Source organism: Pogoniulus pusillus, chromosome 1, assembly GCF_015220805.1.
Source record: "Pogoniulus pusillus isolate bPogPus1 chromosome 1, bPogPus1.pri, whole genome shotgun sequence".
NCBI classification, from domain to species: Eukaryota; Metazoa; Chordata; class Aves; order Piciformes; family Lybiidae; genus Pogoniulus; species Pogoniulus pusillus.
Window position 1 is genome coordinate 22,645,149 of NC_087264.1, and position 18,285 is coordinate 22,663,433.

Sequence of the window (18,285 nt, forward strand, 5' to 3'; positions counted from 1 at the left end):
AACAGCTCTTGGTCTCAAGCAATTATTTCCTGTGTCACAGAAATGTGTGTCAGCCGCATTTCTGAACCATCTAGTCTGACAGTTCCCCATCACAGGGTGTACTGGTTCCAGTGACAGGTTTTTAGCTCTTTTCTCTTTATAAAGAGGAAGAAAATAGGAAGAAACATAGAAATTAAAATCAAAGTCAAGAAGTGCTGCATTGTGGTTTATCCTTATGGATGATCACAAGTTTTTCACCATGAGGGTGGTGAGAGCCTGGAACAGATTGCCCAGGGAGGTAGTGGAAGCCCCATCCCTGGAGGTGTTTAAGGCCAGACCGGATGAGGCTGTAGACAGCCTGACCTAGTGTGAGGTTCCCCTGCCCATGGCAGAGGGATTTGAGCTAGGTGATCCTTGTGGTCCCTTCCAACCCTGACTGATTCTATGATTCTAAGTTGTTCCTTAGTTCTGCTGTGGTGTGTTTTAAGATAGAAAAGTGAGTCATGAATGGATCAGACCAGATAGTTTCAGAGTCAGAAAAAGCTGAATACTAGAACAGATCCATGCATTAGGGCTCAGCATCCCTATCTCATGGTATACTTCTGCTGTTGGGAAGCCCTTGGTAAAGTGAATATTGCTTGCTTCACCTAAGAGAAGTTTGTTGTCACTTTCAGTTAGTTGTTAGTTCAGATGGCTGGGTTGCTAATGTGTCAGTCTAAGTGGTAAACTTGGTGGCAATCAATGTAGTATCATAAGAGAGAATTCCATTATCTTCAGTTTGCATTTTCATAGGCATAGGCAAACAAGAATCATAGAATCAGAGAATCAACCAGGCTGGAAGAGACCTCCAAGATCATCCAGTCCAACCTAGCACCCAGCCCTAGCCAGTCAACTAGACCATGGCACTAAGTGCCTCATCCAGCAGAACCCTGCACTTGGCCTTGTTAAATCTCATCCCATTGGCCGCTGCTCACCCATCGAGCCTAGCAAGGTCCCTCTGCAGGGCTCTCCTACCCTCTAACAACTCCACACCTGCTCCCAGCTTGTTGTCATCTTAAATTTGCTGATGCTGGACTCAATCCCCTCATCCAGATCATCAATAAAGACATTGAACAGGGCTGGGCCCAGCACTGATCTTTGGGGCACACCACAAGTGACAGCTGCCAACTGGATGTGGCACCATTCACCACCACTCTCTGGGCCCAGCCCTCCAGCCAGTTTTTCACCTATATCAGAGTGAATCTGTCTAAGCCATGATCTGCCAGCTGTGCCAGGAGCCTGTTGTGGCAGACAGTGTCAAAGACTTTGCTGCAGTCCAGGTAGACTCCATCCACAGCCTGCCCCACATTCACCAGGCAGGAACCTGATCATAAAAGGAGATCAGGTTGGTCAGGCAGGACCTGCCCTTCCTAAACCCATGCTGGCTGGGCCTGATCCCTAGGCCATCCTGTAGGTGCTTTGTGATGGCACTCAAGATGACCTGTTCCATGACCTTGCCTGGCACTGAGGTCAGGCTGACAGGTCTGTAGTTTCCGGTTCCTCCTTCCAGCCCTTCTTGTGGATGGGATCACACTGACAGCTTCCAGTCTTTGGGGACTTCTCCAGTGAGCCAGGACTGTTGATTAATAATGGAGAGTGGCTTGCTGCACTCATAGGCTTACTGAGATGGATAAGAACAAGAACATAAACACAGACAGAGTTGCTCTGTGGCTTTTGGGCTGCGTGCACTTGTCTAACCTGCCTGACTAATCCTTCTGCTTCCTAACCAACCTGGCTGATCCTCCAAACTCACTTTGAACCTAAGGCAAAGTCTGGGATAAGGTAGAGGAGTAGGAAGAAGGTGGAAGGGCAGTTGGGAGCCCCTCCTGGTGACTCTGGTTTCTGGGAGGGCTGCTGTGTTTCTGTATTACCTTTTACCTTGTCTATTTCTGTCTATAGCTGTCTATATACTGTAAATACCTGCTTGTATCTTGTGCTAAGCTGTAAATATAAAGCTTCATTCCTTAATTTCCAGCTCAGCTGAGTCTAGTCTGGGTGATTCTCTTAAGTGCTGGGGGGCAGGTAACTCCCAAACCATCACACCCGGAGTATAGCTAATGTGTGAGGTGAGTTTGGAGGATTGGCAAGGAGGCTTAGAAAGCAGAAGGATTAGTTACACAGAAAGCAGCCCAGGGAGAAAGCACAGGCTCTGACAGAGGCCCATGCACACTCTGTCTTATCTATGTTTATCTTCTTCTTATCCATCTCAGCAAGCCTGTGAGTGCAGCAGACATCACCATTGCTTCGTTTTCACAGCCTAGCATCTAATTTCTCTCACTAAAATATTCCAGTTCATCCCAAAGTGGCATAAACATCTAATGGAGCAGAGCAATCTTTCTAAGAGGGTCTCTCTTCCTGCCCAGAGGTGTGATTGTGATGTGACACGAACATTTAGCTCTGCAGGAATTGTGTTCTTCTGACCAATGCTGTTCATGGTATTATTCTTCCAGGAGAGCCGAATCTATGCTGTGGCCAAATCTGGCATGAGATTGTCTGAAGTGGCCGTGGCAGGTGATGCTTCCAGCTGCTGTAAGTTCTGGACCAGATTCATCTTTAAAGGGGGTTTACAGTGACAATGTGGGACCTGAGCTTCTGGCTCTTCATATTTCTTTGTACTTCCTTGCCTGTTCTCAAAGTAAATCTGATTTTGCAGATAGTGACAATAAAAAAAGGGAAGAGGATTCATCTGGACTGAGGGGTGGTTAGTGCTGGGCTGTTTGAGCCCCCACATTCAGTGATATCTCCAGGGACTCCATTACCATCTTCACTTTTGCTGACACTGTTCTGCCTCTATGACTGTGGCCTGATTTTGGTCTCATGATTCACAATCACCTTCCTCTGTTATAGAATTGTAGAATCAACCAGATTGGGAGTGACCTCCAAGATCATCCAGTCCAACCTAGCACCCAGCCCTAGACAATCTACCAGACCATGGCACTAAGTGCCCCATCCAGTCTGTTCTGGAACACCTCCAGGCACAGCGACTCCACCACCTCCCTGGGCAGCCCATTCCAATGCCAATCACTCTCTCTGACAACAACTTCCTCCTAACATCCATCCTAGACCTCCCCTGGCACAGCTTGAGACTGTGTCCCCTTGTTCTGTTGCTGGGTGTCTGGCAGAAGAGCCCAACCCCACCTGGCTACAGCCTCCCTTCAGGTAGCTGCAGACAGCAATGAAGTCTGCCCTGAGCCTTCTCATCTGCAGGCTGCACAGCCCCAGCTCCCTCAGCCTCTCCTCACAGGGTTTGTGCTCCAGGCCCCTCCCCAGCCTTGCTGCCCTTCTATGGACACGTTCTAGTACCTCAACATCTCTCTTGAATTGAGGGCCCCAGACCTGGACACAGCACTCAAGGTGTGGCCTCAAGTATGGCTTTTACTTGTTTGAACACAGTGTGCTGGGTTGCCATTGTAGCATGGGGAGCACAGGTTGGGTGAGATCTCTTACAGGCTAAAGAAGAAGAGCATTGCAGCTTTCTCTGAGAGTTGTGTGCATTTAATAACACATCCCCTGGCCTTTTTGAGGCCAAACTGTAGTGATGGCAGCTCTCCAGTATTTGGTGTTCACAGAAGCTGCATAAATTCTTATCCACATACAAGTACCTCTCAATTAAAACCTCTGCTCAATTCAAGAGAGATGTTGAGGTGCTGGGAGGTGTCCACAGAAGGGCGACGAAGCTGGTGAGGGGCCTGGAACACAAACCCTATGGGGAAAGGCTGAGGGAGCTGGGGGTGTGCAGCCTGCAGAAGAGGAGGCTCGGGGGGACCTTATTACTGTCTACAGCTACCTGAAGGGAGGCTGTAGCCAGATGGGGGTTGGTCTCTTCTGCCAGGCAACCAGCAACAGAACAAGCGGACAGAGTCTCAAGCTGTTTTGGGGCAAGTATAGGCTGGATGTTAGGAGGAAGTTGTTGGCAGAGAGAGTGATTGGCATTGGAATGGGCTGCCCAGGGAGGTGGTGGAGTTGTTGTCCCTGGAGGTGTTGAAGCTGAAGCAAAGCCTGGCTGGGGCATGTAGTGCCATGGTCTGGTTGCCTGGACCAGACTGGGTGCTAGGTTGGACTGGATGATCTTGGGGGTCTCTTCCAACCTGCTTGATTCTATGATCAGTTTGTATTATTTGGTCTCTTTGAATTTTCCCAGTATCCAATTTCTCCTGTTCTCCTTCTGGGCCATTTACCTGTCTGATCTACAGAAATGTGACAGTGCCAGTCTACACTACGCTGAAGGGGGTAAGGAGTCACTCACTTTTCTCATTAGAGAAAACACATTCTAGAGCTGCTAATGATTAGAGATAATGGGATCACAGAATGTAAGGGACTAGAAGGGACCTTTAGAGTTCATTGTGTCCAACCCCCTTGCCAAAGTAGGATCACCTAGGGCAGGCCACACAGGAACACACCCAGATGGGTTTGGAAAGTCTCCAGAGAAGGAGATTCCACAACCTTTCTGGGCAGCCTGTTCCAATGCTTTGCCACCCTCACCATAAAGAAGTTTCTCCTCCTGATGAAGTGAAACCTCCCATGTTCTAGCTTGGACTTATTGCTCCTTGTCTTATCATTGGGTACCACTGAAAAGAGAATGGCACTTTCATCTTGACACCCATCCCTCTCAGCCTCTCTTCTCAGGACTAAACAGCCCCAGTTTTCTCAGTTTTTCTTCATAGGAGAGATGTTCATGTCCCCAAATCATCCTTGTAGCCCTCTGCTTGACTCTCTCCAACACATCCCTGTCTCTCTTGAACTGGGGAGCCCAAAACTGGACACAGTATTCTAGATGTGGTCCCACCAGGGCAGAGTAGAGGGGGTGGAGATGGTTTAGAGCAGCAGAATCCCCCCAGCTGCTGCTCTTTCATATAGTCATAGAATCATAGAATGATTTAGGTTGGAGGGTGAGGAGAACCTCCCTAGACCTGCTGGACACACTTTTTCTTAAAGCATCCCAGGTGAAGCTGTGCAGTTAAGGAAGGAAAATTAGAGAATTCCAGGCTATAATGGACACCAAAAGAATGCCAAAGGAGTAGCAGATGACAAATGTATTTAGGAGTACAGAACATTGCAGCAAGTTTTGATCCAAGAGTCTGCATTGTGCATGATGAGGCTGTGGAAATCTAGGGGTGATAGTGTAGCCTAGAGAACGGAAACAGCCTCTTGAGAGTTTGTGGGGAAGCACAGGGCATGTGGAACAGCAGACAAGTGTCACCAGATCTCAAACAGATTCAACTAGAGAGTCCACCTTGGGACTTCTTAGACAAGAAAGAGAGGCAATGAGTGGTCCTGGTGGGCAGGACAGTATGAAAATGAAGGGTCTGCACTGATTGCTGCATCTCCTTTCTCTCCTCCAGAAGGCCACTCAAATCAGCAATGTGCCTTTCGTAGATGAGTCTTCAGGCTCTGATGATGACTGTGGCTCCCATGCCAGCTTCAGGACTTCCACTGCTGTATCTGAGAACAGGAAATCCAGCATGCCAGGGAGCCCTCGTGCAGTGAAGAGAGGTAAAGTGGGAGTGTTGATAATGGGAAGCATGAACTCCATTCTCGTGGGTGAAGCAAAGTGTCCTGAGCAGCATCATCAGTGACAAGAAAATGATCAGCTTTGAGGATGCTAATAAGTTCTCCCAGAATACGTGCAGACATCAACAGCTACTCAGCAGAAAGCTGTCTTTTAGATGGGTTTGCTGCTGGCAGATTTCCATCCAGGCAATTGCTAAGCTAAGATTATGTGAAAAATTCATCTTCCAAATCCCATTTCTAGAGAAGCCATCCACACCTTTTCTGTGACTTCCTGTTTGTAAGCAAGCTACTATTGACACAGCAAAGAAAATGGTTTTTATCTGTGTTACTGCCTGGTAATTCACTAAGCAAATCTTCCCCATCTGTGAGGGGCATGAGGTAATTTGAGGTCCTGGCTAGGACAATTTTCCTTGTCTGCTGGGAAGATTAAACTGGAATTCAGAGTTTACAACTGGTAGTCAATAAAATAGAAACCCTTTTCATGTCATCTTCTTTTGTGAGTCACTGGCTGATGCATCTGTGCATTGCCATGGACTGCTGGTAGAAGATTGACAGCAAATGAAGCCCCTTTGCTAGTGAAGGAGCTTTTTCTTTAAATGAGAGGGGCTTGAGGCTTTACAGTGGATATTTCCAAGCTGAAAAGAGCTTGGAAATGTTAGAGATGTTAGCTGTTTATGCTTAGATATGTTTATGCTTACATAACTGTGTTGAGTTTAATTTTTTTTTAAACTATGTTTCCAATCTCTGTTCATTCAGCAACAAATTCCAGTGTCCAAAACTCACTCTCACTACTTGCCTTACTGGGGGAAAAAATCTTCTAAGTTTGGTTAGTGGGGTTTGAGTTTCCAAAGTCTGATGTGATTTGTTCTTCTTGAACAAAGAAAGCCTTACTGGTGAACGCACAAACTTTCTCTGGGTGTGCAGTGTTCAATGTGTGCTTCTGTCAAGCTGTATTTCTCATTCTTTCTAGGTGTATCTATGTCCTCACTGAGCTCTGAGAGTGACTATGCCATCCCTCCTGATGCCTATTCCTTGGATGGTGACTATTCAGAGCCAGAGCATAAGCTACAGCGAACCTCATCCTATTCCACTGATGGTGGAATCTGCACTGTGAGTCTTGCTGCCTCACACTTGGGAGGGATGTAAACAGCCTTAGCCTTGAAAAAACCTAACTACAATATATGGATTTAAACCCTGCACAGCAATGCTTCAGTAGACTGATCTGTGTCAACCAACACACTGGAGGGCAGGGATGCCATATGGAGGGACCTGGACAGGCTGGAGAGGTGGGCACAAGCCAACCTCATGAGGTGCAAGAAGACCAAGTGCAAGGTCCTGCATCTGGGTGGAGGCAATGCCAAGCACAAATGCAGGCTGGGCAGTGAGTGGCTGGAGGGCAGCCCTGAGGAGAGGAACTTGGGGGAGTGCTGGTGGAGGAGAAGCTCAACATGAGCCAGCAGTGTGCACTTGCAGGCCATAAAGCCAAGCAGAGCCTGGGCTGCATCAGGAGAAGTGTGGCCAGCAGGGCCAGGGAGGTGATTCTCCCCCTGTGCTCTACTCTGCTGAGACCCCACCTGCGTCCAGTGGTTGTACTGGAGTACTGCATCCTGAAGTACTGCATCCAGTTCTGGAGCCCCCATTACAAGAAGAATGTGGAGATGCTGGAGTGTGTCCAGAGGAGGACCTGTGGGTTGATCAGAGGGATGCAGCAGCTCTGCTGTGAGGACGGACTGAAAGAGTTGGGGCTGTGCAGTGTGGAGAAGAGGAGGCTCCCAGGTGACCTTCTTGTGGCCTTCCAGCATCTGAAGGGGGCCTCCAAAAAAGCTGTGGAGGGACTTTTTAGACTGTCAGGGAGTGACAGGACAAGGGGAAATGGAGCAAAGCTGGAGGTGGGGAGATTGAGCCTGGAGGTGAGGAGGAACTTGTTGAGTATGAGAGTGGTGAGAGGCTGGAATGGGTTGCCCAGGGAGGTGGTTGAGACCCCATGGCTGGAGGTGTTTAAGGCCAGGCTGGATGAGGCTGTGGGCAGCCTGCTCTAGAGTAGGGTGTCTCTGCCAGTGGCATGTGGAATGGAACTGGCTGATCCTTGTGGTCCCTTCCAACCCTGACTGATTCTATGATTCTGTGACTCTACTCATGCTTCAGAAGAAGGTACAATTTCTGTTACGTGGTTATATTTTCTATTACATTCTTATATCTGATGACCCATACTGGTTTCATGCAGCCACACCCTAATGATGGCATTATACTTTTGTGACAAAGCAGATTTGGAAATTTGGAGTAAGGAAGGAAAAACAATAGAATATTTTGACCTAGTTAAAAAAAAAATTACCAAGCAACCAAAACTCAGACACAGGCAGCATTAAATTCTGTACTTGTAGGAGATCAAGCAGGCAAGGAACAAGAGGCTAATCATGGCCTTCACTTTTATTTGGAAAATTACTGCTGTTTTCAGTGCCTCAGACCATCATTGAAGTGATCTGCAGATGCCTTAACTGCTAAAACAACACAGTGTAATATTTGCCACTACACAGATAGTTTAGGACTCCTTCCATGTTGATCAGAGAGCACTGACCTTGTATGGCTGCTCCTCCCATCATGCAGAGTGAAGCAGAGATGCAGCAAATGTCTGAGCTTGATTTCAGCATGCTCTCTTTTTGAGAGGCAAAAGACAACCTTTTCTCCCCTTTGCTCTTTGCCCTCCAGGAACCCATGGAAAAGTCAGGTTACTTGCTGAAAATGGGAAGCCAGGTGAAGATGTGGAAGAGACGATGGTTTGTTCTAAGAAACAGACAGATAATGTACTACAAGTCTCCGGTGAGTTGTGAGGATATGTTTACTCCTCTGTGGAGGCAGAGGGGAAGGTGTTGTCTGCAGAATCAGCCTGATAGCACTGGGCAATTGATGGGCAAGCTTCCCCCCAAAATGTCCTGCCAAGGAGCTTTATGTCTCACACACAGGATCAACTATGGGTTTCTGCTTAGACAGAGAGGCTCCATGTGGTAGTGTTTTCCAAGATATCATAGAATCATAGAATCAACACAGTTGGAAGAGACCTCCAAGATCATCCAGTTCAACCTAGCAGCCAGTCCGGTCCAGGCAACCAGACCATGGCACTAAGTGCCCCAGCCAGGCTTTGCTTCAACACCTCCAGGCACGGCCACTCCACAACCTCCCTGGGCAGCCCATTCCAATGCCAATCACCCTCTCTGACTACAACTTCCTCCTAGCATCCAGCCTAGACCTCCCCTGGCACAGTTTAAGACTGTGTCCCCTCATTCTCTTGCTGGTTGCCTGGGAGAAGAGCCCAACCTCACCTGGCTACAGCCTCCCTTCAGGTAGTTGTAGACAGCAATGAGGTCTGCCCTGAGCCTCCTCTTCTGCAGGCTGCACACCCCCAGCTCCCTCAGCCTCTCCTCATAGGGTTTGTGTTCCAGGCCTGAAATATGGAAGATTGCTCACAAGAGTACAAGTCTGACACCTACAAGATAGCTTCATACAGAGCACAAAAAGCAGAAGGCATCCTGTGGCCTGCTTTGGTCATGTTTAAGATGAAAATGAAGGAAAACTAAATCACAATACCAGGAGGGTGCAGATCAGTCACCGTATGGGGCTCTGAGGAAAACTACAGCTTTCAGGGCGGGGGTCAAAGCTACAGTCTTGCATTTTTCACTCTCTCAGATGTACATGGAAGTATTAGAAAGCTAGGGTACAATACAAAATAAGCTTCCATGCAAAGCACTGTCTGGAAACACTACTGACAGAAGCTGCTTGTGCATTCAAACTTTTCCAGATCACAACTGTTTCAAAAGCATTATTGCAAAAATTCAAGCAGTCTATGTTGAAAATGTGTATAGACAATAAAATCCAGTTAGTGTTGGCCTTTGTTATTCTCCTCTACTTAGCCACTTTAAAGAGAGCTATGCTTGGGGATGTTTCCCCCTTTTTTAAGTTTTGGACACAGTAATTTCCTCCATACCTGCAGAGTTTGTATATACACACAGTGTTTCTGTGTGTATGCTCACCTTTGCCTACAATGCAGGAATATGGAGAAGATTTGTTTTCAACTTTTTACATTTTTCATAGCTGTTATCATATTCTGACAACTACCTGAAAGGAGGTTGTAGTCAGGTGGGGTTGGGCTCTTCTGCCAGGCACCCGGTGACAAAACAAGAGGGTGCAGCCTCAAGCTGTGCCAGGACAGGTTCAGGCTGGATGTTAGGAAGAAGTTCTTCACAGCAAGAGTGATTGGCATTGGAATGGGCTGCCAGGGGAGGTAGTGGAATCACTGTCCCTGGAGATGTTCAAGCAAAGGCTGGATGGGGCACTTATTGCTATGGTCTGGTTGATTGGCTTGGGCTGGGTGCTAGGTTGGACTGGATGATCTTGGAGCTCTCTTCCAACCTGCTTGATTCTATGAATCTGAATTTCACAAGACAGTGTTAGTCACCATTACCCCTGTCATATTGTCTGCCACTGTTAAAGAGACTTTTGCTCCAGTATTGCAACAGGATCAAACTGTTAACCTGACAACCTTCAATTGTCCTTTCCAACTCACTAACACCGACTCCAATCCACACGTGCATATTTTCCTGTATTTAAGTACTCCAAGAGCCATTTGAATTTCTTTACCTACAGAAAGCTCTTTGCTTTTCTTTCTTCAGAGTGATGTTATCCGCAAACCACAAGGGCAGATGGAGCTGAATTCCTCCTGCCAAATTGTCAGAGGGGAAGGGTCCCAGACATTCCAGGTAAGCATTGCTTTTTCATCCTGCAGGTAACCACATACTCAGTGGCTGCGTGAGAGAGCACTTCTTTCAGGCTGAATGATACTGTACATCTCAATTGATATGAGCTGAATTCATCTGGCCCCTGTGCTTCCAGGCACAAGCCAGACAGTTTGATAAATAATGGGGAAAGAGCCAAAGTGCAATGCAAATACATCCTTTTGAAATGGAAAGAAACTCATTTATTTTGGAGGGGTTGTTCTTTACATCACAACGGTTTCCTTTTTTTGCAGTTAGCACTGAGAGCTTGAAATCTGTGGGGAAAAGCAGATCTTACAAGAATTAAAACAAGATAGGGCCTAAGGTCTCCTCTTTCGGAAAGATTCCTCTCACAAGGTCTTGTCGTGGAGGGGCATTCTGCCGCCTATGCCAGTTGTGGCAGAGGGGAGAAATTAATTGGTGTGAGAGGATATTCTATAAAAATATATATTTGTTAACTTCAATATTCTGAACTCTCACCACCCCCAACCACTGAATTTTAGTATTTTGTTCTTACACTGTTATGAAAGACATTCTGGGGATAATATCAAAGAGTAACTTGTTAATAACTAGCATACATTCAAACTATCAACAGAGAGAAGAGTTTCCCCGTGGCAAATACTGCTTGGGGTCTATATACTATTTGCCCAGCAGGTGGGCTGAAGCTCTTTCTGCTCTATGACAGGAGGCAATGGAAATTACAGAGGCATTAAAGCATTTACTCACAAATTCTTACTAATTATCAGTCACCCTCCGGGGCTACATCACAGCCTATTACAAGTGTCCAATCTTCAGGGGAGCTTTGCCTGTGGACTTTGAGTCTGGAATTCTCCTGGCTTCAGGGGAAAGGAGAATCTTCCCGGCTGCTGGGGAAAGGATGCTGCTGGCGTTGCATCTGGGATCAAACGACTGTGGGTTCACCAGTATGGTTAGATGATCATTCTCCGCTTTATTTCCGTGTTACAGTGAGTTATAGGCTGCTTAGAAGAGGCCTGCACAGCTAACTTAGCTTAGGATTGGTACATATGGATAGCTCATACCCTGAACCGTATGGTTCAGAGTTACCGGCATGGTATGGATAGGGTAATACACAACAACAATCTACGGGGCCAGGCCCTGGGCTGGCTAACCCGGCCCCCTTGGGCTGCCTGACTCTGCCCACATGCAGCTGGCACTCCACCCCCTGCAGCTGCATGGGGAATGCTATTATTTACCGCCTAGTATCTTAAGCCCAAGATGGACTCAAGGACACTTCCCAGCATGGGTGCTCATATTTATCATTTCATATCCTGTTAGCAAAAATCTCTTCACAGGATGCAAGCTCTGACCTTGTCCTCCTGGCTTCTTCTGGACGCTCTGTCCAGGGATTCTTAGGCAGAAGCTCAGGTGCAGAGGGAGTACGATGCTGTGTAGTCTCAGCACGGTCTCACGCTGACCATATAGGGCTCCAAGTGGAGTCGTGCTCCTGGCGACTTGCAGCAGTGGCACACACCAGGTGGTAATAAGGCAGCAGGCGTGCAACAGGGTGCACGGCTGCACGGGAGACTGAGCTGCGTAGATAAAGGCAGGCCATACAGGATCTAGTCCTGGTAACTCACCACAGTGGTGTGCAAGTGTGCACAGCTGGCTGGGAGCTCATGGGGGACTCTGTCTCTGTAGAGAAAAGTAGATGCACTGCAGGTGAACCCTGCGGGTGAGGCCTCAGGCAGACAGGCAAGCAGGCAGGCACAAACCAAAGGCAGTGCAGGTGAGTCTAAGCATTTTGTTTACCTGTGTACCCCTATTTATCAAATGTGGGCTGAGATTAATGGCCCTTTGGACACCAAAATGGCCAATCAGCTTTTGGCAGTCAGCCAAGCGTACCATAATAGGCAAAATCCACAAGCGTGGACCTTCCAAATATGGGGATAGCATGGGCCTAGCACCTGGTGGGCCATAAGCTAGGCACATGGGCTTATACAACTGCTTACACAATCAGGGGCCCTGGGCAGGCCAGACTTTATGGCACCAGGCCTATTGTGCCCCCTTTATCCATTTAATGTATTTACCTCTGGTTTGGGCAGAAAAACATGTCCAGGCAAGACAAGGCATGAATAAGCCTATTTTTGAGGTCTATGAGCCCTCCACAACAGGTCTCCTCCCTGACTTTACATGTCTGGAGGATCTGAAGAAACATCTGAAGTGTTGGATTCTGACTATAATTCAACTTTAGAAGTATTAGAAATTAGGTCATCACTAGATTGAATTTTAAGTCATTGTAGTTAGAGGACTTCATCACAAAGGTGGTTTTTTTCATGCTCTTACTGAAAGAGGCCTGACCTGTGAGCTACTTTGTCCACTTACTCAGTTCATAGCATCACAGCCACAAGCTACTGGAGGTGAAATGCAATACAAAATAAAAGCAAAAGACACAACATTTGTGTAGGTACCTTTTAAAAAGAGAAGTTATCTGCAGCAGTGCGAAGCAAGAAAGGATGAGAGAGGAGACAAAGTCACAGTATCCAAGAGAAACAGCAAGAGGCCTCATGAAAATTTGATTAATCTGAGTTTGAATTCTTTCACTGGAACTTTGAGGGTTAGCACATTTGAATTACCTTTAAAAATTCCTTGTGAACCACAAAAATATCTGTATTGGGTAATGAAACTGAACAGCTGGAGCAAAGATTCATAGGAGTGCAGATTTATACTTCTCAGATTTATACTTCCCAGGCAACCAGCAACAGAACAAGGGGACACAGCCTCAAGTTGTGCCAGGGGAGTTCTAGGCTGGATATTAGGAGGAAGTTCTTGACAGAGAGAGTGATTGGCATTGGAATGGGCTGCCCAGGCAGGTGGTGGAGTCGCCGTCTCTAGAGGTGCTGAAGCAAAGCCTGGATGGAGCCCTTAGTGCCATGGTCTAGATGATTGGCTAGGGCTGGGTGCTAGGTTGGCCTGGATGATCTAGTAGATCTCTTCCAACCCAGTTGATTCTATGATTCTCACTCCTTTTCCTCCCAGCTTGTGACAGAAAAGAGAACCTACTTCTTGACAGCAGACTCTCCCAACATCCTGGAGGAATGGATTCATGTCCTACAAAGTATTCTAAGAGTGCAAGTGACCAGTTCTGTTGGTGTTCCCCATAGTGATGCAAAACCTACTGTGAAGGGTTGGCTCACCAAGGTAAAATATTTTCCTTACCTTATTCAGTTTAACTCAGTGTCATCAGTCTGTCAGCTTCTTGGTTTGTGCAGTAAATATCAGAAAGAAATAAGTATTTTAAAGCTCTGTAGAAGAGTAAGGGAAGAAAAGTGGCAGTAGACTTCTGCATTTCAGAGAGAGGAACATTGGTGAAGAATGGGACAAAGAAGGCTACTGAGGGATACAGACTCTGTCAAATACTAGGTAATAACAAGTACATAACATATGTACTTGGAATCCCAAGCACAATTTCAGGCTGGATGGGGAAGAGCTAAGAGCAGCCCTAAAGAAAAGGACCTGGGGGTCTGGGTTGATGAAAAGTTCAACATGAGCCTGCAGTGTGAGTGCAGCCCAGACAGCAACCCTGTGCTGGGCTGCAGCAAGAGCAGTGTGGGCAGCAGGGCAAGGGAGGGGATTCTGCCCCTTGGCTCTGCCCTCCTCAGACCTCACCTGCAGTCCTGTCTGCAGTTCTGGAGCCACCAACACAAGATGGGGGAGAGAGCTGTTGCAGAGAGACCAAAGGAGGGATGAAGATGCTGAGAGGGCTGCAGCAGTTCTGCTATAAGGACAGGCTGAGAGAGTTGGGGCTTTTCAGCCTGGAGAAGAGAAGGCTTCAAGGAGACCTTGGCATGGCCTTCCAATATCAGAAGGGGGCCTGCAGGAGGTCTGGAGAGGGACTATTGACAAGGTCTTGTAATAACAGGACAAGGAGGAATGGGTTTAAAGTGGCAGAGAGGAGATTGAATCTGGATGTTAGGAGGAAGCTCTTTCCAGGGAGGGTGGTGAGACACTGGCACAGGTTACCCAGCACATTCTGTGCTCCTGTGCTCCACAACCTCCCTGGAGGTGTTCAAGGCCAAGTTGGATTAGGCCTTGAGTGACCTGTTCTTGTGGGAGGTGTCCCTGCCTATGTTGGGGGGTTGTAACTGGCTGAGCTTTGAGGTCCCTTCCAACCTAAACCATTCTATGACTGTACAAGAGGCTGCATGCCCCTCAGGATACAGTACAATGGCTGAAAATTCTTCACCTCCGTGCCAGTCCCTTTGGTTGGTATTACACAGCAAGTTACTCTGAATTGTTAGATGTAATTATGGTCACCAGCTAAAAATGGCTAAAAACAACCTGCATCTGAAGCTTGTTCTTCAGCAACAGCTCCTTAGACTATGTGTTTTTCTGCTCAGATGGAACTATTTGGGTTTAAAATCTAAAAAAAAAGTTAATCTTAATGTATTCAGGATATAGATATCATAGAATGGCTTAGGTTGGAAGGGACCTCAAAGATCAGCCAGTTACAACCCCCCCACCATAGGCACATTCTGTGCTTCTGTGCTCCACAGCCTCCCTGTCCAGTGTCCCTGGACAACCCATGCCAGTGTCTCACCGCCCTCAGTGCAAAGAACTTCTTCCAAACATCTGGTTTAAATCTCCCCTCTGCCACTTTAAACCCATTGATATCAGTAAAATACTTGACAAAACCTTAAGGCTCACTTCCCTAAGGACCTTTGCCCTATGTACTTAGATGGGATGTATTTCCAAACCTGGGGACCTGTATGTTTTGAACCAAGTTGATATTAGCATGGGACAAATATATATATATATGTGCAGGTTTTAAAGGCAAGTTGAACTGAAAGTTGAAATCCTAGAAAATCATCCCAGCAACATTGCTGGTGTTGAAAATGTTTTTCTTTGTCTTACTTACAGGTCAAGCATGGTCACTCCAAGCTGGTCTGGTGTGCACTGGTTGGAAAAACTTTCTACTATTATCGAAATCATGAAGATAAGGTAATGCCTTTTTTCCCCTTTTGTTCCTCAGCACTTCCTTTCACTGCTTCTGTGACTCATGCTTCAAGCTCTTCTTTGAGGGCAGGAATGCCATCCAGAGGGACCTTGACAGGCTGGAGAGCTGGGCTCAAGCCAATCTCATGAAGTTCAACAAGATCAAATGCAAGATCCTGCATCTGGGTCAAGGCAATCCCAAACACCAATTGAGGCTGGGCAATGACTGGCTTGAGAGCAGCCCTGAGGAGAGGGTCTTGGGGGTGCTGGTGGATGAGAAGCTCAATTGGAGCTGTCAATGTGCTCTTGAAGCCCATAGAGCAAACCAGAGCCTAGGCCACAGCAAGAGAAGTGTGGGCAGCAGGGCAAGGGAAGTGATCCTGTTCCTCTGCTCCACACTGGTGAGACCCCACCTGGAGTACTGCATCCACTTCTGGAGCCCCTGGTACAAGAGTGATATGGATGTGTGGGAAGGTGTCCAGAGAAGTCTCTACTGTGACAAGAGACTGAGGGAATTGGGGCTGTGCAGTCTGGAGAGGAAAAGGCTCCCAGCTGACCTTATTGCAGCCTTTCAGTATCTGAAGGGGTTCTACAAGAAAGCTGGGGAGGGACTCTTTAGGCTGTCAGGTAGTGCTAGGACTGGGGGGAATGGAACAAAGCTAGAAATGGGTAGATTCAGAGTGGATGTTAGGAAGAAGTTCTTCAGCATGAGGATGGTGAGAGCCTGGAATGGGTTGCCCAGGGAGGTGGTGGAAGCCTCATCTCTGGAGGTGTTTAAGGCCAGGCTGGTTGTGGCTCTGGACAGTCTGCTCTAGTGTGAGGTGTCCCTGCCCGTGGCACGGGATCACAGGATGTCAGGGGTTGGAAGGGACCCAAAGAGATCAAGTCTAACCCTCCTATCAGAGCAGGACCATACAATCTAGCTCAGGCCACAGAGGAACACATCCTGACAGGCTTTGAAAGTCTCAAGAGATGGGGACTCCACAACCTCTCTGGGCAGCCTGTGCCAGTGCTCTGGGACCCTTACAGGAAAGAAGTTCCCCCTTGTGTTGAGGTGGAACCTCCTGTGTTGCAGGCGGGTTGGAACTAGATGATCCTTGTGGTCTTTTCCAACCCTATCTGATTCTGTGATTCTTTGGCTGTACTCCTAACAGCATCTGCTCCTCAAAGAAAAGCATTATTTTCTCTGGAGTTTTGTGGGGTTTGTTTTTTTGTTTGCTTATTATTTGTAAAAGCACTTACTTTCCAGCAGCAATCACAGCAACATGCAGGCTGGCAAAGCCCTTCAGGATCACCATGTCCAACCTAGAACCCTACTCTACAAGATTCACCTTCAACCATAGCCGTAAGCACCACATCCAAACCACCCTTAAACACATCCAGGGTGGGTGACTCCTCCACCTCCCTGGGCAGCTCATTCCAGTGCCTGACCACTCATAATGTCTGGCTGGCATTGCAAGACAGCGACTCAAGATAATGAGCAGCTGACATCAGAAAACACACCATGCCTTGCAGAACCAATGATGTCAAACAACTGACAAGTGTACTGGAAAAACACCCAGCACTTAATGGGAAAGGCCATCCTTTCATTTGCATATTCTCATTCTGACCTGTTGTGATGGTTTGGGTGTTCCCTGCTCCCCCCTACTTTGGAAATCACCCAGACTAGACTCAGCTGGCTCTGGAAATTGAATGAAGCTTATATTTACAGCTTAGCACAATATACAAGCAGATATTTACAGTATATACAGTTATGTACAGAAATACACAAGGTAAAAGGTAATACAGAAACACAACAGCCCTCTCAGAAACCTGAGTCCCCAGGAGGGGCTCCCAACCACCCCTTCACCTTCCCCCTACCCCTCTCAACCTTACCCCAGTCCCAAGGAAGAATGGAGATTCCACCAGGGGGGTTAGGAAGCAAAGTGGATTAGTCAGAGAAACAGAGGGTGAGGTTAAAGAGAGAGAGAGATGTAGCTCAGAGCTCCCGAGCAGGAGAAGTGCCTCATCTATGTTTTAACTCTTGTTCTTATACATCTCAGCAAGCCTATGAGGGAAGTAGCCATCACCATTGTTTTCCTTTCACAGTCTAGTTCTTCTCACCAAAGCATTCTAGCTAGCTTCAAACTAGCACACCTGTCTATGTTCTCCCAAGAATAAAAATAAAAGTAGTAACACAGTTTGTAAGTACTTTAGTTGTACTAAAGGTGAGAGATCCTCCAGAAATACAAGATGATAGGATTGAATTAACCACTCAATTACAGTTTATTCCTTGTTTCTTACAGAACTGGTAAGATGCTGACTTGTTTTTTTTTTTCCCCCTGGTGTTTCCTGTCCATAGTGGGAGATTAGCTACACTTCCTAACTGGCTTCCCCCCCTTATAGTGTCCCCTAGGGTACCTGCCTATGCGTGAGTCCAAAGTGGAAGAAGTGGACCGTTCCTGTGACTCTGATGAAGATTATGAAGCTACAGGTGGAGGACTTCTCTCATCCCACTCTACGTTGGTGATTCACCCACAGGACCAGAGTCCTACATACTTACTTATTCGTACCAAACAGGAGAAGGTATGAAAGAAATTCTCTTTGAAGGGAAAGAGTCTTCTTGGTTTCAGTGGGTAAATGTGGCATACAGACTGTGTCTCTGTGTAGAGAACAAGGTCTGAGCTGACCCATGTTGTTCTCATCCTTGTGCCTAGAATACCTGGCTCTACCATCTGACCGTAGCAGCTGGTAGCAGTAACACCACAGTGGGTACATCATATGAACAACTCATTGGAAAACTATTGGACACAGAGGGAGACCCTAGTAAGTAGAAACCACAGGCTCTTTTCCATGGTGGCAAAACATTAGGAAGGATAATTTCAGTTCCCAGTTTTAATCCAGCCAAAGGTGAAGGAAGGGGATTCTCAATAGAACAGCATATCATATAGCATCCTTCTTCTGTAGTCTTACAGTCATGTCTCTGGAGAGGATACAGACATTGTGTAGTGAAACTAGACAAGTCAAATTCATAAAGCATCTGGGATGCCTGTAACAT

General features: G+C 47.1%; 1 protein-coding gene across 1 annotated transcript in view; it reads left to right on the forward strand.

The window, feature by feature from the left end:
- PLEKHH1 (pleckstrin homology, MyTH4 and FERM domain containing H1) overlaps positions 1-18,285 on the forward strand; it is a 76,372-nt gene that overhangs the window by 30,813 nt on the left and 27,274 nt on the right. Inside the window, exons 8-17 of the mRNA XM_064143934.1 lie at positions 2,469-2,547; positions 4,160-4,248; positions 5,361-5,511; positions 6,500-6,639; positions 8,236-8,346; positions 10,194-10,280; positions 13,293-13,454; positions 15,174-15,254; positions 17,634-17,813; positions 17,945-18,053. Of these exons, the coding sequence (XP_064000004.1) occupies positions 2,469-2,547; positions 4,160-4,248; positions 5,361-5,511; positions 6,500-6,639; positions 8,236-8,346; positions 10,194-10,280; positions 13,293-13,454; positions 15,174-15,254; positions 17,634-17,813; positions 17,945-18,053 (1,189 nt within the window). The remainder of the gene's footprint in view (positions 1-2,468; positions 2,548-4,159; positions 4,249-5,360; positions 5,512-6,499; positions 6,640-8,235; positions 8,347-10,193; positions 10,281-13,292; positions 13,455-15,173; positions 15,255-17,633; positions 17,814-17,944; positions 18,054-18,285) is intronic.